We start from the raw sequence: 18,307 nt of genomic DNA, 5'->3' as shown, positions 1-18,307 counted from the left end.
CTCACTCCGCTCCCAGGATTTGAACCTGTGACCTTTCGGTCTCCAAGTTCAGCAGCTCAGTGCTTTAACACACTTCATCACCAGGGCTCACTGTATTTCTTCATTTTTGAAACATCATTTTAGTATATCCATAAAATGTAAAGGATCATCACTTATCTGATCAATATTTCCTATTTATACTCATATAGCTCAACAATATCCCTCGGTTTTTAAATATTGATATTCCTAGCTGAGGACAGATGGCCATGGCCAGATCAGTATGTTGGAAACTATGTGTTAAATTGTAAATCAGCTGGAACTGCTGCAACTGCAAGTGAAAAGAAAAAGGATGTGAAGCTTGGGTTGCTGCCAAATGTAAACAGCCCCCCCCCCCCAAAAAAAAAGAGTCAGAGCGCTGGAGGAAGGGGAGGAAGACACCACTGGCTTTGTGTAGTTAAGAAGTGTGAGAGCACTTAACCAGGCAAGTAGCCAGCAACCTTTATGCACATGGTGACAGTAGAGAGAACAAAATTAATGCTGTTGATAGTAAAATCCTGGGAAAACTTAGTAGACAGAATTCCAGAATGATAAATATCTCCTTTTTCAAGACAGGAGTGACTTGAGAAACTGCAAGTCACTTCTGGTGTGAGAGAATTGGCCATCTGCAAGGACATTGCCCAGGGGACACGCAAATGTTTTGATGTTTTACCATCCTTGTAGGAGGCTTCTCTCATGTTCCCACATGGGAAACTGGAGCTAACAGAGGGAGCTCATTTGTACTCTCTCCTGATTCAAACTGGCAATCTTCAGATCAGCAACCCAACCTTCAGTTCGGCAGTCCTGTCGGCACAAGGATTTAACCCATTGCGCCATCAGGGGCTCCTAAATGGTTCCTTAAAGAATAAGAGTAATTGGCATGAAACTCCAATGATTTTAACCACAGTGCCATGAATAAGCAACCTAACACTAATTAATTCAAGACTTTTAAGGAATGGAAATTTTGATTCAAATCTAACCTTTCAGATATTCTGCCTAGGTTATGATTTAATGCCAAATCATGGGTTATTACAAATGTGAGCCTGCCATGGTTTTTCTGGGTCAACAAAGCAACATCAGATGTCACAATGAAGTTGCAAACCAAAACATGTTACTCTAAACAAACAGACCATTGGAGAACCACAATTAAGGCAAACACTCTATCTTAATTGGATGTTGCATTATGGAAAAAAACAGTTGCTCCCCTTCAAGAGGTAGTTGTACTATGCAGGTAGAAGTGAATTTAGGAAGTGGAATTCTGAATAGATAAGATCTAAAAACCAATGATCAATTCAAAAGTATAGTTTGACTGTTGCATATCATGAAGCTCTAATTATGGTGTGGCTGCTTAACTATAGTTAGCACAAACCATGGTTTTCTATTAAACCTTAACACACATCACACATTCTTACCTTCTTCCATGCTATCCCTGAATGAACCAGAATGACTGATTGCACGTGGTCTGTCTTCTAAGGATGTTGCACTTCCACAAAGTTGGGAATCATCATAGAGATCAAAAGACGAATCTTGTGCAGGGATGCTGTTTGACCTCATCATACTGGGGCCAGGAAGTTTGAACTGGGACAAATTTGTTGGACTCACTGCAATAGCAAACAAAAACTTTGCTTAACAGAATATTATATCTCAGTGGAAAAACAGTGCTAAATAAAAGTTTTGATTGATAATTTGAAACAGTTGGTTTTGAAATATACATATTTGGATTAGTTCTTTCTGTCAGTATGGTTTATCACTTAGAGCAGTGTATATCATTTATTTTTTAAATGCAAGAATAAACACTTTCAAAAGCTTTTTCTCTACTGGTCAAAATAAATGTTTGCATATTGTGTTTCATAACTTTCTCTGAAAAATTCATTTTCACAAAAAATACTTTTGTACAGAAATATGTATTTTTTTTCAAAGTATGCTGTCTCCTATGAAAACATTTTCTGTGCAATTTTTTCAAGTTTTCATAGGGAATCTCATCACAATTGACCCCACTTTATGGGGTGTTAGTAAGCTGCCCCGAGCCCCTTTAAGGGGATGGGGCGGGATATAAATGAAATTATTGTTGTTGTTGATGTTGTTGTTGTTGCTAGTTATTATTATTATTATTATTATTATTATTATTAGGAAACTTTTTTTATCATAAATATAAAAATATCTGTGAACATTATTACATCCCTAGTTAAAACAGATATCTTTTAAAATAGTAAAGTATTTTGAATGTTGTATATCATTATTTCAGCCAAGATTATAACTGCATTACATGTATCTTTTTACCCTTTGTCTCCCCATTTACATTTGCAGTTAAAGTGGGAACCTGAATTTTACTTGCAGGTTTTGTCTAACAGAGAAGTAACAGACTTCCTCTCAGTTCAAATGCTGTATTTACTTGAAAATCTGTTTTTGTTTTGTTTTTTAAAAAATCTTCATGGAACATTTTCAGCCCTTCTAGTTGGGGTGGAATTAAGGCCAAGAAAAATAGAATTCATCTGTCTGCTTTCAGGATGTCAAATGCTTTGAACTGATGTGGTAGACCAAGACCTTTGCAACAGTTCTGTCATTTTCTGAAATAAAAATGTCTGAAAGAGTCCCTCTCTCCAAGTCATGTAATTCAATAGGAAAATGGTCTGCCTAGAAAATAAATACTGGGTTGAAGGAAAATGTTTCCAATAAGCACCTGTATTGCCTACAACCCATAAGAAAAATAAATCTGTTAATATTTCTTCTAAAGTCACATTTTAATTATCTACATCTCAATTTGGAATAAGAGTGCAAAAATTATATGATAGAGCCCATAAATAACAAGTTACAAATAATGTAAATATTCTTTCTTTCTTTTTTTGCTTCTAAAAGTGTTTTTAACATGTCAGAAGTGACTTGAGAACATATTGCAAGTCGCTTTTGGTGTGAGAGAATTGGCTGTCTACAGAGACGTTGCCCAGGGGATGCTTGGATGTGTTACCAGACTGCTGGGAGGCTTCTCTCGTGTGCCTCCAAGCTAGAGCTGACAGACATGAGTTCACCCTGTCTCATGGATTCAAACAAGCAACCTTCAGGTCAGCAACCCAACCTTCAGGTCAGCAGTCCAGTTGGCACAAGCGTTTGAGCCATTGTGCTACCGCAGCTCCTATGCATCTAAAAGTGAAAATATTTTACTTGTGAAACAATTAATAGGACTGGGCTGTGGCGCAGCTGGTTAGTAGCCAACTGTAATCAATCACTACTGTCTGAGAAGGCATGAGTTCGAAGCCAGACCGAGTCAGATTGAGCGCCCAACCACTGAAATAGCCCAGCTCATTGTTGACCTAAGCAACCTGAAAGATACCTGCATCTATCAAGTAGCTTATGCGAGGAGGCTAATTTAACTAATTTACAACACCATAAAAATCTAGCAGCCGGCAGAAAGGAATGTAGAAGTAATCCATCAAGGACTTGGTGTCACAGTGGATGATGAAGCAGCAGCTCCCCTGTGGCTGGAATCAAGCATATCCTCATGAAGCTGGAAGCTGGAAAATGTTAAATTGCCTCTGTGTCTTTGCCTCTGTCTCTGTCTGCATGTTGTATGGCACTGAATATTTGCCATGTATATGTACATTGTAATCCACCCTGAATCCCCTTCGGGATGAGGAGGGCAGAATATAAATACTGTAAATAAATTAAATAAAGAAATTATAGTTAATATGAGTGTTCTCTAAATAGAATTATTAGAGCCTTTTGTCAGAAATTTTCCATGCTGTATGCTACTCCTTTATCAATCCTAAAGTTTTTTTCAACCCCTCCCACAAAAAGGGAAGAAAAGAGTGGAAAGTTAATGACCAGGTCTATAAACATGTCACTTTTTTAAAAAAACAAACAAACTGCATTTAGCAATGGCAATGAAGAACTTTTCAAGGATTCTAAGTGAATCTGGAGCAAATACATTTCCCTTAGAGAGTCAGAAGAGAAAACTAAATAAATGGCCATTACAAAAATGGAATAAAATGATGACAAACTCATGATGACTATTTGTTACTGAGATTGGTTAGTGAGGATATATTCCTATTTTAATATACTTTTTAGGACCAACTTAAAATTACAGAGAGCTAGAATGTAGATATGTTACCATCTGTCTGGCTTTTTTAGTGTGCAAAATCAATGTTCAAACTGTCACTATCAGTTTCCAAATTGTCCTTATAGGACTTCAGAACTTTTAAATTGATTGGAGTACTTATTTTTTTCCAGAAATTCTCATAGTAAATTTCAGAGTGATTACAGAGAAAGAAAGAAATCTGCTACAGCAGGGGTGAAGAGCACACACCCCTTAAGGTTATGTTGGTCTGTAACTCCCAGAATCAATCAGTGGTCACCCTGATGGCAAGGGCTATGGGAAAAGGCAGGTCAACAACACCTGAAAGGATGCATATTCCCTATCCGTGTTCCAGAAAGCCAGCCAACTGAAATTAGCAAGAACCACACCTGGGCAATGCATTTGAATGTTCAACGAATGCGCTCATATTCATGATATGTTTCAACATAATATGACCATAAAAACATGCATACTGTACATGATTAAGGCAGTTGGAACAATATGGTCCTCTGTACAAATCTTGCTTGCACAAAATGAGCACTATAAGGGAAAGCTGCAATTATTTTGCTTTTTACCTAAATTGGAAAAATATTTCCCAGTTGCGGATGAAGACATTGCTGTAGGAGAGATCAGGGGAGACTGGCTTCCAGTATCTTGCAGACCTCCTGTAGAATGGGAACGTAGCCACTCTTTCCCTTCCTCTTGACTGGCCTGCCGAGAAGATGGCGTATACCTGAAAAACACCACCACTTGTAGATTTAAAACTTCCACAAGTGAGATACAAGTGAACTATTCTAAAGAAAAAGTTAGTAGTTTCTCTCTAGTATAATCATTTAGTAGTTTCAGATGATTTTGAACAGGATACTTGGCTTCCAAGAAACAGACAGACAAAACAATGCACAAGACCAATTTGTGTACGATGGAAAGAGGCATAAAAGAAAACTGTTAGGGTGTTAAGAAGAGGTTGCAAAATCTAGCACAGAAGAGGAAAAGGTATAAAATTGACTGTCAGGCAAACAACAGAGTTCAAGAATGATAGACTGGTAAATGAAGACAGGTGATACATTTGTACATGATAAAAAGAGCATACTATATAGATAGGCTGAGAGAACAGTATAGCAACTTTTAAAACAATGTTGTTTATTTGTTAGTCACTTCTAGCAGAACAATATGCAGTGTTTGTTTCTCAGAATGTTGTACTACCCTGTCCTCTCACATACAACTGATCGATTTAAGGCAAGAAAAAGAAATACTCACATATACAGAAATATGCACAGGAACAAAAGCTTTGGAAACCAAATCTCTCACTGACTTTTTGCCAAATACAAGAATGTAACTGCAGCAGTGCACTACAGCTCACTGGCCAGACTGTGTGGCAGGAACCGAGAAAGGCAAATTCTTGAATGGATTAAGCTGGCAAGTTTGCATGTGCAGGCATTTCAGGCAGTTCAGGTTTCATCTCAAGAGCTTGCATTTTCTGCGTCAGCCCACCCAAATTACTCCCAAATCTATACATTCTGCTTGGATATCTGGGCTTTTAAAAATTGGGTTGTGATAGACCCTAGTCTGTAGCTATGTTGTTTGGGGGATTCTGGGAAATAGTAGTTCAAAGCTTTTTAATGCTCTGAAAATAGCCATAGAACGGGGACAAAGGAATTTAAACTCTGTAATTCTGGATTATATATCTATCTATTTCTCCTAAGAAAACAGATTTAGTCTGAAACAGTTGGAAAACCAATAACTGAATCCATTTAAATATTCACAGAAATCAGCTATATTTATCTGTGCAGTTTTTTTAAAATTGTAGATTTTTTTTCACAGAATTGTACTTTCTTTCGTAAAGATCTTCAGTGTTTCAAAAGCACATAGGAACCTCTATTGCTAAATGTCAACCTGTGAATGTAGAGAAGATTATCATTTGGGGCATGGAGAGAGAGCAATCTGAAGATCTGAGGATGAAATAGGTTTTTAAGAACTATTTAAAGGTAATCCCTACCCAATGAGAGATGTCTGCTTATCTTTATTTTCTTTCAGTGGTTCATATGGCAATGCCCAAACTTCAGCAGGATGGAGGGGAAAAGAACTGATGAGTGCAAAAGGACCATCTTAATCTTCTGAATTCAGAAGATATATTAAAGTATTCTGCTGACAGCAGTATAACCAACATTACTGTCCAAGGGTTTTAAAAAAACAATAAAATATTAGGCAAGAATGGAAGTTGAGAACAATTTTTCACATTTTAATTTCCAAACACTCTTGTTAACCCCAACTTAAACTGCTGCATCAGTAGAGTGGCAACTCAGTTTGTTACAGTACAAGTGGAACAAAAAGGGCTTCTATTCCTCCTCCCTGAAAATATCCATGCTGGTGGTATTAGGCAATGTAATACTTATACTAATTCAGTGTGAATAAGACCAAAGTTGCAGAAATATAGTAACTCTGATTTGGATAAGAGGTACCATTTTAGAGGGCATCAGTCTGTAGGATGGCAAGAAACATAGACATGTGGTAAAGGGAAGTTACCTTTATGTTGCTAATGGAGTTGAAATTGTATTACCTAGTGCCTAGTTCCCACAGGAGCACGAAGGGGAATGGCTGCTGTCCGCACTGAGATCTCTCCAGACCATCTTAACTGACAGCAGAAGGAACTTCTGAGATGAAATGTACATTAAGTGATTCTAGCATAATTGCATTTCTTGTTTTGTATGATTTTTAATATCTTTGTCTGATGAAGGCAGCAGTGGAGCTTCAAAAACATATGTGTGTATTTTGATTGCCCAATAAAGGTATTGTTGTTCTATGACTGTTAAATTTTGTTTAGTTGGGATATCATTCTTTGCTAATTTCTCTCTCAAAGGAAGCAAAGGGTATTTCACAATTTTCTTCCTGATATGAAAAAGAGTATGAAAACTGCAGTTTTTGAACACTATTTGCCCCTGGTGGCACAGTGGGTTAAACTGCTGAGCTGGCGAACTTGCTGACCAAAAGGTTGGTGGTTTGAATCTGGGGAGTGGGGTGAGAAGCCCCTGCTTCTGCCAACCTAGCAGTTCGAAAACATGCAAATGTAAGTAGATCAATAGGTACCACTGTGGCAGGACGGTAATGGTGTTCTATGTAGTCATGCTGGCCACATGATCTTATAGGCATCTATGGACAATGCCGGCTCCTCAGCTTAGAAAAGGAGATGAACACCATCCTCCTGAGATGACACGACTAAACTTAATGACAGGGGAAAACTTTTACCTTTACCTATTTGCAGTTCATGATTTATTCTGCACAAAATTTGGGTGTGGGCATTTTTTTTGGCAAAACCCCACAAAAATATTGTTATTGGATTTGGTTCCGAAAGATTTTGAAGATATACATTTGCAACAATTTGAATCTTCCAATATGAACAGAGAACTTGAATTAGTTAGAAATGCAAAATCACAATTAATACAATAGACAAGCAATTTCAGTTGTTCCAGAATGAAAGAGAACATTTTTAAAGGATTGCTCAGAATAAATTGGAGTTGTATTGTGTTCTTCAAAAAACAGGGTACACAGCAACAGGAAAAGAATGAAATATTATAGAAAAGGGTTACAGAATAACAGAGAAACAGCAGTCATGCTGAAAAACATCATATACCTTAATCCCTTTTTGGGTAGTGTATTTCTGTCAAGCTGCATGCTGTTAAAACAAAGAAAACCCCTAAGGACACACAGTAAAAGGAATGCTTCAAAACTAAAGTTCTAAAAATAGTATTTTAAATAATAAAATATATTTGGAGTTATTTTAAAGTATGCTTTAAAATATATCCCACAGAAGAAAAAAATCAAAGTATGAAAAACCTTGCAAGTATTGGCTTTCCCTTTCTTTCTAAGAAAGGGATAATCAAGTTTTTCTGCAGACAGAGAAGATACATCAATATCCATAACCATTAACCATATTCTCCTTACTATCCCTAGTTATCAGGGAATTTGAACTGTTCAACTCTTTCTTAGAATCATTCAGACTGAACTTTGGGCACTTAACCACTTTCCAGTTTCCTGTGCTATTTTGATTTCCTTCCTTAAATATTATTCCCCTGAGCATTGAAGAGATTCTCTAAGGCCCCATCTACACAGGCCATTCAATGCACTTCAAAGCTAGCATCAAACTGCAGTGGCTAGGCAACGAAAACCCACAAAAGCATGCAACAAAAAAAAAAACCCTTAATGTGCATCAGTACTCTGTGGTTTATGTAATCAACATTCAGGCCTCAAATTGATTCTAGGATCTGGTATGCAATTATGTGCACAGCAAAACCATTTTATTCAATACAGGTCTGAAACTGACGTAAGTAGTCAGTGTAGATGTGCTCCATGTCACAAATATTTATCACGTGTTATTAGTTATTTTGAAGATGTTAAATTTTAAAAGTGGTTTGGACAACTGCTGAGGGTCCCACTCCTAATAGTGACTGATCTGCTAGCTATGCCCTTCACCAGTATTTCCAAGGATTCAGCAGAATCTCTGCTTGGGTGCATATATCTACTTTCAAACATGGAAGGAAAGATTTGAACTGTACTTTACAAATGTCATCTTTCTCACTACTACACTGTAGTGCAGGGCTGTGTTTCATTATGCCATTGCTCAGATTATAAGGAATAGATTGCCTTAGTAGTGGGTCATCCATCTTTGGAGATTTTTTAAAGACGTTTGGAAGGACATCATCCTGGAGTGTTTTGTGTATTCCTGCATGGCAAGGGGTTGAACTAGAACAGTGGTTCTCAACCTGTGGGTCCCCAGATGCTTTGGCCTTCAACTCCCAGAAATCCTAACAGCTAGTAAACTGGATGGGGCTTCTGGGAGTTGTAGGCCAAAACACCTGGGGACCCACAGATTGAGAACCACTGGACTAGATGGTCCTCATAGACCCTCATAGAACCTATCTTATTCACCTTTGTTTGGCTTCCACCTACTTTTGTGAGAATGACGGAAAGGTTTAGGGGATGCATGTAATAATGATGGCACACATATTAATGAGAAATGAGTCTTACTCAGCATTCACATATGCAAGGCAGCCATTGAATGACTTAGATTGTTAGTCAGGTCGAACACCATGGGTCACTGCAGACAAATGTTTAGTTCCTCCCTGTGTAGATCAGAGCACACTTTTTCTGGAGTAGGTTGGTGATTTCATACAAAAAGGAATGACAAGCTGAGCGGAACAGACTATGCCAGAAGGTAACAGGTTGGAAAACTCAATGCTACACCTGATGCTGACTATGCTACCGGTGTGTGCATCCATGGAGATTGCTGAACTGCCCTGAGTCCCTTCGGGAAGCGAGGGTGGATTATAAATAAATTATTATTATTATTATTATTGCTTATAAAATATCCAAAAAATACCCACAAAGCTACTAGAGCACTGAAAATGGGATAGTGAATTTTGCAGACAGCAGAAGCAGCTGGGAAAACTGGAAAATGTTGTGGTCTTCTGTGGGATTAGAATGTAAACTTTGCTTGAGGGCATGCAGTCTTTAATGCTTTGGCTGTGTGATGGAAGTTGTCAAATTTGTCATAGCTCACTGAAAAGGCCCTCACCATTAAATTATGAATCACCAATGCTGTTTCTGTCTTCTTGTCAGATACCAGTAGAACACTTCCATTACAAGGCATCAAAACTCTCTGAGTTACAATCAACTAAACATATGGATGTGCTGATATGCTGCTTTGCTAACTGCTGTGCTTCTGCTCAGAAAAAAATGCTGTTATCATCTTCACTTTATAAGAATGATCCAGTAATGCTGTCATTCTCTCACATAGAAAAAAATCCAAATAACATGCCTAATAGACTATACTGTTTGCAACATGAAGGCCTGGGATGACTGAGTCAGATTTTGTTCTGACAAAGTAAAAAAAAAACCCCATTATTTTATGGTCTTCTTGGCTAATAGGGGTTTGTGGCAACTCCACAATTAACAGAATTTGCAAGCTGATATATTGTGGGCACATTATAAATTAACACACCTCATTCAGATATGAAGCACTGATTAGACCAGGAATCCCTTACAACTTTAGCCACTGATATAGGAACCTCAGTTAAAATGTTAGAGTGGATGGATGATCTAACACACAGGGTATGTTAAGGTGCCAGGAATTGATGAATTCACTGAATGAACCATACAACAGATTTATTCAATGAATAGGCTCTTGCCTTTTGGTGTTTTCTCCTGTCCAACACAGAGGAAATGACAGCAGTGGGAGGACGGAAGAAATGTGGAGAATAGATAGTGGTGTTATCATGGCTATTAGTGATTACTATCATCACCACTTAAAACTCTCTCTCTCTCTCTCTCTCTATGTCTATATCTAAGGAGAGAGAGAAAGAGAGAGAGTTGGATGGAGTGGTCTAAGTTTCCACCTTGGTTACAAGTTCACATTTATTTTAATCAGCTCAAGAAGGCAGAAGCCAAAATGTTTTGCTATTAATTGAACTATGAAATTCTGTTTTTAATTACTCTAATAAATATGTATTTTCAGTGATTAATTGCATCATTTCAAGAGCAAGAACAAACTTCTTGCTTCTTTGATTTCAAAAATTCCAACATAACTAAACTTAATTCCAGCAAAATCAATGTACTTTTCAGCGCTTCCCTAAAAGAGGATAAAAAAAGAACTGAGTACAAAGATAGAAACTAGATAGTTTAAGTGTGAGCAGTGAAAATGTAGGGCTACAGTAGCAAATAAGTAAATAAATAAATTAAATGAGACATAAATAGAGAAATGGATGGACTCTCCTTATACCAGTAGGACTTATGGCTTTCTTGTCAGTTTTAGTCCATTCAGAAGTTTAGTTCTGAATTTAAAAGCCCTGTCAGAGGTGGGAAGGCAATATTCCATCTTTGATTGCTTCTTTAAAGTTCAGAAAACCCAGTGTGGATTGAGTGGACCCATTGATATGGAAGGCATGAGCTGCCACTGCCCCACAAAAGATACTGAAGACTGGGTTGCTGTGAGTTTTCCGGTCTGTTATGGCCATGTTCCAGATTTTCTCCTGATGTTTCACCTACATCTATGGCAGGCATCCTCAGAGTTGCTTGCCATAGATGTGGGTGAAACATCAGGAGAGAATGCTTCTGGAACATGGCCATACAGCCCAGAAAACTCACAGCAACTCAGTAATTCCACCCGTGAAAGCCTTCAACAGCACGTTATACTGAAGACCTTTTTCATAGTTTGATAACATGACTGCCTCAAGGCACATTCAAAGATATCTTTCTGGCTGCTTTGATTTTTGTGCCTTAGGTACAAGACACTTCTCTCCATCATAAACTCACCTTTCGGAAAGGGTAGATCTCACGCTGCCAGTCCTCATGAGCAGGCTCTGCACCTCTTGAGTGCTTGTGGTCAGTCCTGAGAGGGAGCCATGGTGGCTGAGAGGGAGGTCAATGGATTCAGAGCTCGTGTGGAGGCTAGTCATTGACTGGTAGCTCGGTGTATCCTTACTGCCAGCAGAGGAACTGCTGAGGTTAGCAGCCCACACAAGACCGCCTGATGTGAAGGAGTGGGCTGAGGCTGGGCTAGAAGCCAAGGAGTGACTTAAACTTACAACATCTGTGTTTAAGTCCGAAGGTTTGCTGAAAAGGGGGCTACTGCTGCCACTCTGCCCGCCTGTGCTGCCCATGCTACCTGTACCTGAAGACGGAGATTCCAGGCTGCCTTGCCGAGCCAACGTGGTGCTAGGGCTGGGCATTGCAGATGTGGATTTCGCCCCTTCCGTATTTGGTGCAGGGGCAGTTTTGCTGCTCGCTTTAGCACCAAACAACCTATAAGCAAACAAACTGTGTCAGCACTAGCAGCCAAAGCTTCACATATTAAAAGCCCGAAATCCAAGGAACACACATTATTAAAACAGCCAACATAATACCCTGTGTCCCCTATTAATTTGCTTCTCACAATCAAATCTACTTAAATCCTACTTTACTGTAATATACTTATTTTACAATTTCAAAGCATCCACTAATGATTTGTCCTCTAAGAGGTACAGACTTTCCCATGGAGTTTAAAAGCACAACAATCCCTTGTTATATGATTGCATAAAAAGATTAAACTTTCACCCAAATCCAGCAATTAGTTCAATGCTTTCTACAACCAAGACGTGTTATTGTGAAATTATCAGCATCTCAGAGCCAAATGCTGCTCACAAATTCTTTTCACATTCAAAAATACTGTTTTCTTTCCTATTTTCAATATGCGAGATACCAGCTTGATCTCCTTTCCTAATGTGCGGAAAAAAATAATTGTGCATATTAGGAAATTAAATTTCCTAATATGCAAAAAAAAATGGAAATGGCAAAACATGTTTGAACTATACTGGAGGAATGTTGGCAGGTATCACATGCTACAGTATATTCTGAATATACCTTTCTTTTCTAAGGCTGTAACATTTCCACTTCTAAAGATGATGAAATATTTTACATTATTATGATCCAAAGACAGATGGTATTTTCTGAATTAATAACATAATGTCTTAAAAAACTAAAGGTGACACTGCAGAATATTAACAAAATGGGGAAGCCAGATAATATCATTGAAAAGAATTATGTTGGCATTTGGCCACAAGAGGGCAGCATTGGCTTTGTTTCAGAAAAGTAATGTACTAAGTAGATTTATGGATTTGGAGGGAATTATGTCTTGAATATATATTCCACAGTGGCTAAGTTCAGTAAATTTCAATATCCAGATGTTAAACAGAAATATAAAACAAGTTGGATTAACGCCTACTCTCACATTAGAAATAAACAAGACATCACTTTAGTGTTTTTCTTTTCATTACTGAAATCCAGTTTACTGTGCCTATAACACGAGTTATTAATGGAATGTTATAATGGGGGCGGGGGGTTGTATTTTAACTGTTTGTTCTCTGAAATCCTTTCACTTTTTTGTAAAGTACTGTTAAAGGAAGAAAGTTCTTTCATGTAAACATATTAAAGCATACCGTCCTAGTTAAGAAGTTGGGGAAAGTTTCTTTTTTCGATTTTGGACTCCAACTGCCAGAATAACCCAGATGGTTTGGGAAGAACTCTACTGAAAATTGTAGCTTTCAAAAAGCAACCTTTTCCAGCTTTAATTCAGCCTAGGGTGACAGCCCTGTGCCTGTGGATACAGAGTTCCAGGTGCCTCTTCCTAGAGGGATGGAGTGGGAAACTGTATATGTAAACAGCTCTTCTGCATGAGACTTCTTAGCCCACAGCTATGCTGCTGTAGTCCCAGTTAGAATGACATCCACCAGCTGTTCAAGACTGGATTTAGTTCCGCCTCTGGTCCTTTCTCCTTTCAGGACAGCTGGTGGGTCCTCTTTCAGAGTCCCCAAAATTGGGTGTCCAACTATGTGCAGGTTTTTGACTAAGCCGCATGGAAAATGCCTGTAATTTTAAATTCAGCCACATGTGATGCTTGTAATTTTCACATTTATGTTTTTAAGGCAACAGAGTTGCAATGACATGAGACTGTCACATATTACTTTGCCAGAGGCATACTTGTTAGTTGTTTCCCAGAATAGTCAAATGATTACTTTGCACAAATAAAAAAAAATAAGTGAACTGATAATTAACGCTTTGAAGATATCATGTTACTAGTAAGTTTTTTGAGATCAATTCTCCTTTTGTTGGAATCATTATTTTAGTGTGTGTGTGAACCTAGGCAAAGGTAAAGGTTTTCCCCTGACATCAAGTCCAGTCGTGTCCAACTCTGGGGTGTGGTGCTCATCTCCATTTCTAAGCCAAAGAGTCTGTAGACACTTCCAAGGTTATGTGGCCAACATGACTGCATGGAACACCATTACCTTCCCACTGGAGCAGTACCTATTGATATACTCACATTCGCATGTTTTCGACCTGCTAGGTTGGAAGAAGCTGGGACTAACAGCGGGAGCTCACCCCACTCCTCAGATTTGAACTGCCGACCTTTCGGTCAGAAAGTTCAGCATCTCAGCAGTTTAATCCACTGCACCACCAGGGCTCCTGTGTGTGACTATATGTGTAAATTAAATAGAGGATTTTATTTTATGAAATAAAAATCTAAGTGGTGGGAAAAATTGTTTCCTCCAGATATTCTTGGACTAGAACTGTTATAATTCTTGGCCTTGAGCATGCTGGCAGAAGCGAATAGATACTGGAAGTAAGTAACATCTGCTGGCCACAGCTTCTCTACTCTTTGCATAGAGGATGCTTATCAAGATAATGTATGATTAGTTTTCATAACAGTTGGAGGAGGGATTCTGGAGGCTTGGGTGAGCAGTTTAATGAAGCCAGAAAATCTGCTGAAATTTCCATAACAGTCAGTGACAAAGTTGTCGTTATATAGTGGCTACCAGTATTAAGTGGAAGTAAAACTAGGTCAGAAAAACACATATGGAGAAAGTCTTATAACAAAGACATGATTAAAACAGTTGGAGTCAAAAGGCCATATGAAACTATACAGTGTCAACTTCCTGTTGCAATTCAGTAGATATAGTCAGTCTGAGCTTCACAACTGAGGTGCTTCCCTGCCTTATGTATTCATCAACCTAGCCTGCCATGGTTGTAGTACACAATACAGGGTCTCCCATAAAGATATCAAATTCTAGATAGGCTTATATGGAAGTTGCCTTACAGATATCATTGCAGAGAAATGATACTGGGCTTTTTGAATTCTATTTTCCATTGAACAAAGTATCTTACAAAAATGGTAAATGAAAAAATACTTGTCACTGGACAAAATGTTTTAATAATATGGTAAAATGCCATTTTTCATAGTTAGAGTGGTAACCACTGCTTGATTAGTTGGCTGCATGAAATTTGGAAAAGATGTATAGAAGAAGAAGAAGAGAGATGGGTTTGGGATTTTTTAAGTTGTAGAAGAGCAAGGAAATGCTGTCTTTATCTGGGAAATCATTAAGGCATGGACCACAGTGGCCAAATCCACCTTTGTTAGAAAGGGCCACAGTGAAAATCACACATGGGGCAATACATTTGCTGTTGGGGCATTTAACATTTCATGCTGTTTGCTTTCACTTATATGCCTGTATTGAAATATTACCGTTCTCATTCAAACTCAGAAAAACAAATACACCCTCTCACCTCTCAAGTATGAGTAGAAATTACTTTCCATAGGAAAAGTCTTACCTTCTGAATGTGGGCGATGCAATGTCAGGGTATTTTGAGCCTGGCTGCCTGAGGCCTGGAGTTGTTCCACAGGCATTTGCTGAGGTTGGGCTTGATTTTGGAGAGTTGGACAATGATGCACTTTCAGAATCGGATACTGCCACTTTTTCTTTCTCTTTGTCTGTCTGGTTGATGGTAACTGGACTGGACCGTCCTGAGCCAATCTTGGTGGGCTCTCTCAGTTTGTTGGTGGCAGTTGCCCCAGCAGATTTGCTGCTAACATTGGAATCAATGCTACTGGTGCTGGATCTGTGCCCACCTCTACCAGGAATCCCACTGGTACTTGATTTTGAGGGACGTGGCAAACTTCGGTACTGCAGGGTGGTCTTTGAGCTCACGTGCAATACACCATCATCTTGATTCTGTGAACCATCTAGGCTGGTTTTCCTCCCTGCATTTGACTTTCCACCAATAGCAGCAGACTTGGGCATTTTTCCTAAAGTTGCTGACCCACTTGTTATAGTTGCGCCACTTGCTGTGATCATTGTTGAAGAGCTGACCCCAGCTTTTTTGAAACCAAAGGAACTTGTTGCTGTTGATCTGCTGATGCCTGAAGGAGGTTTTTTCCCTTCATCTCCACTGCTTTTACCTGCATCTGAAGGGGAACGTTGAATAGAAGTTCCTTTAAGGGGAGTTTTGCCTTTTTCTGAAGCCTTTGCATCATCTGTTTTTCCTACCAAAGAGGACAGCTTCAGGAATAATCCATGTTGTGTCAATACATTTTCAGTAACATGTGCATGCATCCAGATTAAGAGATTTGTGTTTTTTTATTTTTGAGAAATACGGAGAAGATTGTTTTACCTCAATCAATAGTCAGAATGAGTGATGGGGAAAAAAAGAAAGAAAAAGAAACCAGAATGTGCTGACATCTCAGTAGCCACAATTTGTCTAAGAAATTTAGTTGATTTACTGGATACTCCTTGCTTTCTCATGCTTCCTACCATTAACATTACATTGCCTGGAACTGGCTGCATGCCTTCTTCACACTCAAAATCCTTTCAACTCCTATAATGTGACTGCAATTAAATTAAATTAAAAACACACAAAATATATTTATACCTGGCTTAAATACTCTGAAGGCATTAGACCAGTGGTTCTCAACCTGTGGGTTTAAATACCCTGAAGGCATTAGACCAGTAGTTCTCAACATGTGGGTCCCTAGATGTTTTAGCTTCAACTCCCAGGAATCCTAACAGCTGGTAAACTGTCTGGGATTTCTGGGAGTTGTAGGCCAAAACACCTGAGGACCCACAGGTTGAGAACCTCTGCATTAGATTCTGGGTGATCTTGACAGCTCTGGGCTTTTGAAATAAATTAAAGCAATCATCTACATAACAAATACTTAATTCCCATTGTGGACTTTCCTTGTTCCAAAACAAACGATATGACATGGATTATTATTTTTTTCTTAACCCACTCTTAGGTTCTAATTATGAGGATAATGGCTTGGGGCATTTTTAGAAACACATGCAGAATTGTTGAACTCCTTCCTTACCGGGTGTTTTGAGAGTACTTGTTCCTGTTTTGTGTCTGGATGATGTTCCTACTTGTGCGGTCATGCCTCTTCTCCAAGAGCCTGTCTGAGAGACAGACAGAGGGTTTTTCTGCCCTCCCTTCTCAGCATCTTCAAGCAGTCCAGTGGGATGGCTCTTCCATTTCCCACTGCTGTCGACATTGCTGTCGAAATCTTCTTCAGGCTTCTTCAGTTCTTCGCTGCTACCCCATGATTCTCCATCTGTGACCAAACGTTTCTCTGAATCAGTCTTCAGCTATGAAAAATACAGATATTATTATTCAGAAATTGCGTTTTCTCTCTCATTCTTTATAGTGAGAAAGTTACAGTCATTAGAAAAAAGAAACAAGTATTCTATTTTAATAGATTTCTTGATTTGAACTAATGGAATCTGAGAAACAATCTTCTTCCATTAATTATCACAACATATTACATTTTTCTACTGATGCTAAAGGAGTAATCATATGAGAATTTATTACAGATTATAAAACTAGGAAAAGCACTAATTTAACAGCATCAACAGGGATTTTTTTTAAAAAAAATGATGTGTTCTGGGATTTTTTGTTTTCTGATCCTGAGCCATTTTGATTAGAACAGCAGTATTGTCCAAGATGCCCTCAAATAATTGCCTATAATTTTTTACAACTTAAAATTTCTCACACTAGGTTTCACACTTTCTTAGAATCAGTACATAAATCCAAGGGTTTCCCTACTTAATTTCTTTCATTAATATATATTGCTATCTTGTATCCTGGCTACATACTTTTGACTCTACTTTGATGTTGTTCAACCACATGGTCCTGGTTTTCATCTGGAGGATATGAGACAGGAGTATGATATGCCACAAACCAGATACCTTTATAGTTTTAACAGAAGCCCACACACATAATGCAGTGCAGAACATCATTTTGGATTCTTGGAAATTCCATGCTGTGATCAATAGAAACTTTGATGGTGTCATTAAACTCCAGCAGTGTTTACTACTCTCCACAGGCCTTGATTGGGAAATAGGTTGTCCTTTCTGATAGATGAAGATACATACACAGAAGGTGGCACTTGCTTGCCTTGATTCAATTAACAGTTTCATTATGGTTTTATGACAGTCCTATATCATGGGATTGGTAAAATAGATATCATGTTGCACTGGGTGAGATTGAGGACATACAGTATAGTTATTACAAATGAAGGCATAAAAATAAAATTGGATAGGACAAACACAAGTAAAAACTGGGAGAGATAAGTTAGCATGTGCAATTGCCAGCTGAAGCAGCTGTTCAGGCTCATCATTCTTGTTCAGATAAAAAAGAGAAAATTCAAAATAACCTACATGGGAATGTGTATTCTTTTTTGAAGAGGCAGTAATATTGGAGTAAGAGCTGATGGATGATGTAGTGTTCAGGTCATCAGTGCTGATGTTATCCAAAGTATCACTGAGGCCACTGCTAACTGAGCTACTGTCGTCCCAGCTGTAAGAGAAGTAAAAAGGAGAAAGAATTAGCATTTCATTAAATTACTCCCATGTAAAGACAGAATAATAA

General features: G+C 38.4%; 1 protein-coding gene across 17 annotated transcripts in view; it reads right to left on the bottom strand.

Moving 5' to 3' along the window:
• nav3 (neuron navigator 3) overlaps positions 1-18,307 on the bottom strand; it is a 587,869-nt gene that overhangs the window by 59,530 nt on the left and 510,032 nt on the right. For 13 of the 17 annotated variants that reach the window (XM_016993769.2, XM_062980879.1, XM_016993770.2 and 10 more), the window contains 7 exons: positions 18,097-18,235; positions 16,752-17,025; positions 15,218-15,929; positions 11,390-11,878; positions 7,713-7,754; positions 4,660-4,817; positions 1,428-1,616 (listed from right to left, as the gene is read on the bottom strand). In XM_016993769.2, the coding sequence (XP_016849258.2) occupies positions 1,428-1,616; positions 4,660-4,817; positions 7,713-7,754; positions 11,390-11,878; positions 15,218-15,929; positions 16,752-17,025; positions 18,097-18,235 (2,003 nt within the window). The remainder of the gene's footprint in view (positions 1-1,427; positions 1,617-4,659; positions 4,818-7,712; positions 7,755-11,389; positions 11,879-15,217; positions 15,930-16,751; positions 17,026-18,096; positions 18,236-18,307) is intronic. The other 4 variants (XM_062980875.1, XM_062980878.1, XM_062980873.1 and 1 more) reach the window with 3 other exon arrangements.

Source organism: Anolis carolinensis, chromosome 5, assembly GCF_035594765.1.
Source record: "Anolis carolinensis isolate JA03-04 chromosome 5, rAnoCar3.1.pri, whole genome shotgun sequence".
NCBI classification, from domain to species: domain Eukaryota; kingdom Metazoa; phylum Chordata; class Lepidosauria; order Squamata; family Dactyloidae; genus Anolis; species Anolis carolinensis.
This window is presented reverse-complemented; position numbering and strand designations above follow the sequence as displayed.